Genomic DNA, 10,238 nt, shown 5'->3' with positions numbered 1-10,238 from the left:
TCTTATTCCATGATTAAAAAATTATAATGTGAAAAAAATTAATATTATTGCGCAATGTCATACATATATTTAAGAAGTCGTAGAAAAATTTTTTAAAAGATATGAAATAAACATATATGTAAAATTATATATTTTGGCATGTTGAAATTATAATTACATTAAAGTTCGTTATTAAAATTTTCGTTATATAACAAGAAAAATAAACACCATTAATATATAATATTATAAAGATATTAATAATAAAATATTAATTATTGTAAACATTAATATAAAATAGTATTGCTAATATTAATATTAACTATTACGTTATTGAATGTACTAAGTAAATATTAATAATAAATCAAATATTAATGTTTATATCCTACATGTATATTAAATTTTCTATCTTATATTTATATTATATTATTTAACATATCTTCATATTAATATTTAATAGAGTGTTATAAGTATAATTAATATACATAATATCATATACACATACATATACATATATGTATAATAAGCATTACGTAAAAATTATTAATGTTTATATAAACAATAAAACTGAATAATATATAAAAACTAATTTAACATTAAATACATTTAAACACATTTACAATATAATACAATATAATTAGAAATAATCAAGAAAATAATTGAAATCAAGTGCTCACGTAAGAAACAGGTAATTTATAAATAAATAATAAATATATAAAACATTAAAATATGTAAAAAATTATTTTAAATATTTAAGATATAATATTAGACATTTAATAAAAATGAGTGTTTTACTGTATTTATATTATACAGGGTGTCCGGTAATAGTCGCATCAACCGTCGTGTGCAGGTAGAACTAGTTAAACCGAGTAGAAAAGTCCTCTACCATTTTGCGATATTCTCAATAATAAGAGAGATAATAATTAATAAAGATCGGCCAATTCGCGTGACGACGGCGAGAAGAGACAGCCCAGTTTTATGTCGTTACCAAGCATGCGGCGAAAAGAAACAGTATAATGTTACACGGTTGCTAAGCGCGCGATGAAGCGGGGAGGAGCACTTTACAAAAGACAGTAACTCCATACGAGTAGCGCTAACTCTGGACCCCCGAGTGGGCTGTCTCTTCTCGCCGCACGCTTATCATCGCGCGAATTGGCTGATTTTTTTAAATTTATTTCTCTCTTATTATTGAGAATATCGCAAAATGGTAGAGGACTTTTCTACTCGGTTTAACTAGCTCTACCTGCACACGACGGTTGATGCGACTATTACCGGACACCCTGTATGTATGTACATATTTTCATCAGACATAAATCGAAAGTTATATCATTCTCAAAAGTTCATAGCATTGTGCTCTCCAGAACATTTGTTTACATTAAAATATATTTATATGATGTTTTTAAATACAGGAAAAATAAAATTTTTATGATTATAAAGAAAATGATAATAAAAACGTTTAATGTTGAAATATAAACATTGTTAAAAGTGTCAGTGATAATAAACGCATTCATGGAAAAAGAAGTTGAATAAAGATAGAGCCACTTTTACTTAAAGAAATTAACTGAGTAATCTGAAACTAATACGTAAACCAAATTATTAGAATATAAATTATAATTATTAGACGAATTATTAGACTAAGCTAATCCAACAAAAGAGTCAGGCTTTCCATGACTTATTTGCTAAAAGAAACAGATATATGTAAATTTTTATTAACCTTTATTAACCCATTCTCGCGTCCTTCTTTATTTCCTGTTTGACATACAAAATATTTTTGATATGCATGAAGAATTTTGATCAGATATATAAAAACAGATTTTTTAAAAATGTTATTTGTATAGAATTTAGTACATTACACATTTTATAGTAATTTCACCTATCTCTAAATGCTATTTATAACTAAAATCAAGAGTAGTTATCTATTTGAACACTGGTATAACTACTTGTTCTTTTTTGATTTTTCAGTGTTAGTAAACAAAATATATGCTAAAGTTTAAAATTTTTTAAATGCAAATATATATACAGACGTATAATACAGACATATTTTCAAATATCTCAAATAGATGTGCAAAAATTTGTTTCGCTTTGATATACACATGTTCAAATAATTAATTAATTGTGCCAACTAGATAATATTTATATTGGATGCAATTCTGCGTCACTTCTTAGATCTATAATATTGTTCAGACAAAGTTTAAAATTTGGTCTGGCATTTGCTACACCCCAGCAACGCTGCATCAACTGATATAATGAGGATGGACAATCGAGAAACATCTGCAACTTGCCTCCCTCGCGTACGTAACTTATCACTTCGAGATTAGATTTTGTTGTAGAATAAGGTTGCTCACCCAATGATGTAATCTTCCACATTAGTACTCCGAATGACCAAACATCGCTCTGAGAAGTAAATATTCCGTTCACTAGGGATTCCGGTGCCATCCAGCGAACAGGAAGCAGACCTTCACCTTCCTAAAATAAAATTTTAACAAAGATAAATATGTAAACGACCAACTGGCTAGTGATAATGCGTTTATTTATCGTTGCGTTTCGACCCTATATCGGGTCCTCTTCAGACTAAAATAACAAAAACCATTAAGGCTCGTAGATGTTATAATAATGATATAAGCCAATAAAACATATAATACATGTAAAAACAATACCTTACAATCTGCAATTTCTATAGATATAGTGTGTCAGTATGTGAAATGACCGTACGTGAGTGGAAATTCCGTCATCATTTTACACAGTGACTAGAAAAGTCTAACGTAAGCTGGTATAAGTCAGAATGTTGAGATATATAAAGAAAGTGTTATAAACATAAACATAATATATAAAAATCGTGACAATAACAAATTCATTAGTCAAGGATATTAAAGTACGTTAAGAATAGTGTCATATATCGCGTTCAAATTATCCGTATCCTTCTGCAGATTAATCGCATCTCTATGTTTTTTTATACAAATCATTTCGCTAATTTTTCTCTTTTTCAAATTACATTCGTTGTGTAAGATTGATACCGACGTCCAATCAAATTCATGATTTCTTGCAACCCTGTGCTTACTAACCACCGAATGATTACTCTGGTGTTTCCTAATGTCACTTCTATGTTCTTTTATGCGCGTTTCAAGATGTCGTTTTGTTTGCCCGATGTAACAAGCACCACAATCATTGCAAGAAATCTTATAAACAACATTCGTTCTTTTGTTCGGTTCAAGTTGGTCCTTTCCTTTTTTAATCAAAGTATCGAGTTTATTTGGTACTGTGTGTAAAACCTCTAAGCCGTAATTATTCAACGATCGACGAATCTCCTCACTTAAGCCCTTAATATACGGAAAAACCACACACTTTGAGGGATCAAACTTATTTTTAATATTTGTACGTTCCTCATTCATTGAGTATAGATCTTTTAATCTTCTATTGATAATCTTATTATAAAAATGTATCGGGTAACAATTATTAGATAAAATTTGTTTAATAGTCAAAATATTCTTATCGTGAAACCTTTTATCAGAGAGTAAAATCGCTCTGTCTGTGAGATTAACTATAGTATTAACTTTGTATCTATGTGGTTGGCCGGAATAATAATTAATATATCTACCCGAAAAGGTTGGTTTTCTGTACCAATTAGTGATAAGATTGTTATTGCATCTAATGACTTTAGTGTCCAAAAATTCTATCGAGCCATCCGTTTCAAGTTCATAAGTAAACTTTAATCTAGGGTGGTAGTTATTAAAACTATATAAGATCTCATTAATACCATTCCTAGGAATGATAGCAAAGATGTCGTCTACATATCTGCAATAGATAGAAATCTTAAATGGTAGTGATAAAAGGCACTGAGATTCAAGGTCGTCCATGACAATGTCCGCAAGAACCGGAGAAAGAGGAGACCCCATCGGCATACCAAATATTTGCTCGTAAAACTCCCCGTTAAAGCTAAAACTAGTGGAATCGATAATAAATTCCAACACGAATAAAAATTGATCAATGGACAAACTAGTATGTTGTGAAATCAAATTCCATCTGTTTCTAATGGCCAAAATGACTAAAGATTTCGGAACGTTAGTAAACAATGACGTAACATCCAAGGATATTAAAACTTCATTATCATTAATATTCGCTTTCTTTATATTTCTTGCAAAGGACCAACTATCTCTAACATGTGAGACGGGTTTTTTGATTGATCGTGACAGTATATCGTGTAAAAACAATGCTATGTTATAGGTGGGACTGCCCAGCGATGAGACTATTAAGCGTAAAGGATGATTATTTTTATGGACTTTTGGTAGTCCATAACATCTAGGTAAATTGCCATTATTACAGACCAAACGTTTATATGTCATTTCATCAATAATTTCCTTATCTCGCCAACCTCGTACTATCGCATTAACATTATTAGTTAGCTTTTTTAAGGGGTCTTTATTTAATTTTTTATAGGTAAGACTGTCCGCCAATAAATCCGTCATGTTCTTTATATACTCGCCTTTATTTAAAACTACCGTAATCTGTCCCTTGTCTGCTCTGGTGACAAGAAGATCCTGGTTATTTTTCAAAAACATTCTACATTCACGATATTGTGAGTAAATTAAATTTTCGAAGTAGGATGTATGACGTTTATTGCATAAAAATTTTTTAATTGAGTTAACAAGCGAATTCCTTGTAACTTCTCTGAGATCTTCAGGAATTTTGTGAGAGTTAACTTCAAAATTCTTAATATGCTCCATAACAACCATGGAACGGTCATTCTTATCCTCACAATTGACTCGGAGACTAAAACTTTCACCCAAGCATAAAACATTTTGAACGGCCTCCGGTAAAATCCTATCACTCAGGTTAACGAGCCATTTCGATTTATCAATATCTTTAAGAACATTGTTGTTAGTTTTATATTTGTCCAAGATATTATTAAATTTATTTGATAGTCTAGTTTTTTGTTTGTGATAAAAATTACTTCTTAAACTACTATTATTATAGGAATAAAATTCATCTAAGAACTCAATAGAAAACAACGCAACCAAATCCGTTTCAATATTCTGTAGCTTTTTTATAAGATATGTAATGTGGAAATTCAGATCTTTAATTTCAAAGTTCAACAATGTTCTTTTATTCTTGTCTATGAGATTATGAAAGAGTTGAGAAACGCTATTACTGTAGAACGTTACACGTAAGCGCAGGTTCCCTATATGTGACGGGAAAACATCATGACGTCGGCAACGTAATAAAAACCGTAGTTGTTGTTTAGATTCTATGATTCTCTTGTTGGTATTAATCCAATTTTTAAGTGCTGTTGTATGCCGTACTCCAAATTGATCCGTGATAGAGATGCGATTAATCTGCAGAAGGATACGGATAATTTGAACGCGATATATGACACTATTCTTAACGTACTTTAATATCCTTGACTAATGAATTTGTTATTGTCACGATTTTTATATATTATGTTTATGTTTATAACACTTTCTTTATATATCTCAACATTCTGACTTATACCAGCTTACGTTAGACTTTTCTAGTCACTGTGTAAAATGATGACGGAATTTCCACTCACGTACGGTCATTTCACATACTGACACACTATATCTCTATAGAAATTGCAGATTGTAAGGTATTGTTTTTACATGTATTATATGTTTTATTGGCTTATATCATTATTATAACATCTACGAGCCTTAATGGAGTACTCTGCGTTGATACCACTGCTTCCCGATATAGGGTCGAAACGTAACGATAAATAAACGCATTATCACTAGCCAGTTGGTCGTTTAAAAATTTCTTTAACCTTGTTTTATAAGTACTGGCGTTTGAATCTTTTACTTTGTTAAAGATAAATATCTTATTCTAATTATCCATTTTTGCAATAGTATTTTTAAGCAAGAAACTAATATTTTGCATTATACATTATATACATATATATTGGAGAAATATATAGAAAAATATATGCATAGTCTTCATTTTTCTTAAATTCTATATATATATATATATATATATATATATTTTATTAAAGATATATATAATATTATAAAAAGCTATTACAATAGAAAAACAGTTTCAAAAAGTTTCATCTTTTTTTATTAATTATATCTACCTTGCGGTAATAGTCATTTCTGTAAATATCTCTAGCAAGTCCGAAATCACCGATTTTGACAATACGATTCTCACGATCTCTCGCAGACACTAAACAATTTCGGCACGCGAGATCTCTATGCACAAAGCGCAGCTCTTCTAAATAGCAACAGCCTCGCACAACATCTTCGCACATAGCGAGCAAATCTTGTAGACGCAAAGCGTGTAAATCAGAAGGTTGTAATATTCGACACTCTCTCAAATATTTTAGCAGATCAGTTTCCATTAATTCCAACACGAGTAATGGAGAATCCTCGTCTAAGCAGACAGCTAGTAATCTTAACACATGTTCGTGTCTAAAGTGACTCATAAGCTTAGCTTCTTGCAAGAATTTCTTTTTTTCTTCGACAGAAGCACACTTTTCTAACATTTTTATGGCAACGGATGTCTCTGATCCCGGTTCTTCTAAATCCTTGACATTCCCTTGGTACACCTGCGAAATATTGAAAATTAATGTAACTTTTATTAAACAAGAAAAGATAATTTAATTTTATATAACATTATACATATATATTTTAATTTATTTTCAATAATTCAACAATAAAAAATAAAGTGCATATGTATGTCTCATGAAAATTAGTGTATTACTATTTCTTTTAAAAAGTTGATTTATATATCCAAAAAAATTGTATTCTCATCTTAAGTATATGCCACTTATCTTTATAATATCTTCCAGTAAAATAAGCGCTAAAAAGATCCTCTTAAATTAGGAGAAAAATTCTCTAAAGAGATATTCTTAACATGCAAGAATATATACTTGATGAGATGTTTTTTTATCCGTGTATTATTAAAATTATTAATCAATATAACAAAAAACAGCCTTACAAATGGACATTTGTTACTTATTACATGTATATTTAAATGTTACACATATAATTGAATATTTTTTTATGTATTTGACATAGTTAAATACACATTTTGCTTATTATGTTATTATTTTTAATATTAATTGTAAACTTATAAATTTATTATAAATTCAAATAATTTTATTTTATTAATTTTTATTTTAAATTTATTATTAATTTATTATATTTATTTAGTGCGGCGCTGAAGTTGCATAAAAAATAAGAATATATTCTCAATTTAAAAGATGGAAATAATCTTATTCATTAAGAATATCTATTAAGAGGACTTATTAATGCATTTCAAGAAAACAATTTTTTCGGTGTAACATTTACTAAGAAATGTGTATTTCTTATTTCTACATTTAAACATTAATGACTTAAAATATGACGTTACGAAAAATTTACCATTCCGAATGTGCCGCTGCCAAGGAGTTTCGTTAGTGTGATTTGCTCACGTTTGATTTTAGTGAGTAAAAATTTATTTGGATTATATTGCAACGCAGGACTGTATAGCGCATTATGCTGAACGTTTCCGATAAGTACCTCATGTAGAATCCTAGTCAAAACTTGCTCGTTATCTTCTATGCGTTGTCGGTATACTGTTATATAAAGTTATAATATATTTAAATAATATTATGCATTGCAAATTTTAAATTTTGCTCTTTTAACAAATAAGTTAATGTTTTTTGAAAAATCTCTCCACTTATTACATTAATCATAATTTGTAATTTAAAAAATGTGTATTAAATATACTTACAACAATAAATAAAGTAGCAGATGCAGATTACAATAACGGTAGCAGCAAGGCTTAACATTAATGTTAGATTATATTGCGTAGCTCGAATTATCGAATCGTCACCTTTGTTACATACAAATATAGTTTTAACTTTTTTGTCTTATTTGAATATTTCCACTTATAATTTTATCATTAAAAATATTTCATTCTTAAAATTCTGTAATGAATTTATATGTATGTAAAATAAACAGATCATATTAAAATAGCTACATATTATCATATTAGCTTACCATGTGTTTGAAAAATAAATCTTTCATCAGATGGCCATGTAAAGTTCTCGTATTCAGGATATGTCAGTATTAAACGAAACTTGTATAAAGTTGCCGGTAGCAAGTTTTCTATATAATACATTACTGTTTCATAATTCGTCTCAAAATTATCAGCGATTTGCCACTTTTGCATCACATCATTTTTGTATTCCAGTATGTAATGTATCGTCAGATTAACGCTAGGAATCCACGAAATATTCATATTGTTTTTGTTAACTCCGCTCAAAGTAATATTGTTCGGTTCCGAGTACGTGTACACAGTTTTGCTAAAACTGTCATTATATAAATTGCTGTAGTTAGCTGGATACACACGTACATATACAAAGTATTTCTGTTCTGGCAGCAACGGTTGGATTATTGTAAAAAATTTGATGTCTACTTTATTATTAATAAATGGTTCTTCTATCGGTTGCGTGCTGTTCACCAAGTTAATTGACTCCCAATATACTCTATAAGTTACTGTCGCACAATTCAGTTTCGTGGGTGGAATCCAATAAACTGCCGCTATAGTCGGCGTCAGAACCTGAACGTTCACATTTTCTGGTGCATTGAGTTTGCTTTCGTTAGTTCTTAGTATGACTTCCGATCGGAATTGCAGGTCCATCGATAATTGATCAGAGTAAGCATTGCTCACAGCTAGCTTCAGCTTGTATTTTGTAAACGGTGTTAAATTCTGAATATCATAATATTGCTCGTATGTCTGTATATAGAATTCATCGAACTTGTTATGAAGATTATTATTCAAACAGCTTACGTAGATGATATATTTAATAGTGGGTATGTTGTTTTTGCATTTGTGCTTGCGATTTGATTTTGTAAAGTTCAAAACAATACTGTGCGCTGTTATTTTTACTATTGTAATATTATAATTCTTTTCATCAGGCGTAAGGCATTCCGTCCGAGGATATGGTTGTAAGGAGGATGATTTACCAAACGATATTATGGGAGCAAAGTGATCCGTGCTTTCTATTATTTGCACGTGTTTAGATGCGTTTTTTTCACTGTCGACAAGTGCATACTTCTTTTTTAAAATATAAAGATAAGTACCTGATAATGTATTTACATTATATCTATTTGCATAAATGTTTGTTTTATCAATTATCAAATGTGACGTAAATATCGTGCCAATTTCAGCGATTGAAATTGAATTGCATTTATTTATTTTAATGTTCGCCACAAATAATTCATGTCTTTCTAGCCAGTATATTAGCGGCTCCTCTGTATTTGTGATGTCAAGTATCATATCATAATAAAATCTTGAAAATGATACATCGTATGCACAGAAGGTCGTATTGGTTTCTAAAAAAGGTTGCACATTTTTTCCGTCAAGATCCGATTTCATTATTACAAACTGCATATCTAAAAACTCTTCTATCCAATATAAAAATCTGGAAAATATATATATTATTCTAAATGTGTATTATAAAACATAATTTTAATCATGAAGTTAAAAGAATAATAAGCTTAGGTTGTTACAATTTTATGATAATTAATAATTTTATGATTCTTTATCTTTATTACAAAATCATAGTGAATTACTGCAAAATTGGAAAATAATATAAATTCTTAACTGAAAGAGACAGAAATGTTCATTTTTTCAAGTGAATAAAAGTTAATGTACCTCATAGACGGCTGTATAGTTAAATAAATAAGATTTTCTCTGCTCAAAATCTTATCATATTTGACTATGCCATTTTGCCACATTGTTAAGTCCAGCTTTATAATAGGATTTTGCTGAGTCGTCATATTCCATCCAATATAGATTTCTTCCTATCCAATCGATGCAGAGATTGCGTGAATTTGTTTTAAGGCTAGTTATTTTTGTAATATTATTTGTATTCATATCCCATATCATTAAATCTTTTGTATACTCAAGCACATTAATAATCGACTGGAGCCAATAAATTTTATGTTCTGCTACAGAATAAGCGACATCTCTTGTAATAAAATTGTCATTAGGGATATTAAAGTTATTAACGTAGTTTCTTGAATCTAGGTCCCATATTTTGATACTTCTCCTTGTTTTTATTAATAATTGAGGTATCGGATTTTCATGCGTGGTTGATACGTTCATTAAATCCGTATAAGGACCAGCACCAGCTTTAGTATGCGCTCGTACTCGATAATAGTACGTTGTATTAGGTTTTAGATTATGTTCTGTGCACTCCATTGTAGTTAAAATAGTTTTGTCGTCACAGATTTGAATCTTTTTTAGGTTTTCGATGAACCAAC

The 10,238-nt window shown here is 29.5% G+C and overlaps 1 protein-coding gene across 1 annotated transcript; it reads right to left on the bottom strand.

Annotated features, from left to right (window-relative positions):
• Nucleotides 1–2,075: 2,075 nt before the first annotated feature.
• On the bottom strand, nt 2,076–9,863 carry LOC145948239 (proto-oncogene tyrosine-protein kinase ROS-like). The gene is made up of 6 exons (XM_083057978.1): nt 9,628–9,863; nt 7,968–9,394; nt 7,699–7,800; nt 7,347–7,540; nt 6,059–6,529; nt 2,076–2,442 (listed from the first exon to the last, which is right to left on the bottom strand). Exons 1-6 carry the CDS (start codon nt 9,750–9,752, stop codon nt 2,110–2,112), a joined length of 2,652 nt encoding a protein of 883 aa, XP_082914104.1. The 5' UTR covers nt 9,753–9,863; the 3' UTR covers nt 2,076–2,109.
• Nucleotides 9,864–10,238: the final 375 nt, after the last annotated feature.

Source organism: Prenolepis imparis, unplaced genomic scaffold (genome assembly GCF_030444845.1).
Source record: "Prenolepis imparis isolate NDT839.2.m4 unplaced genomic scaffold, iyPreImpa1.0 SCAF_294, whole genome shotgun sequence".
Taxonomy (NCBI): domain Eukaryota; kingdom Metazoa; phylum Arthropoda; class Insecta; order Hymenoptera; family Formicidae; genus Prenolepis; species Prenolepis imparis.
The sequence above is the reverse complement of the archived record's forward strand: the minus strand, read 5'-3'. Positions and strand labels throughout refer to the sequence as shown.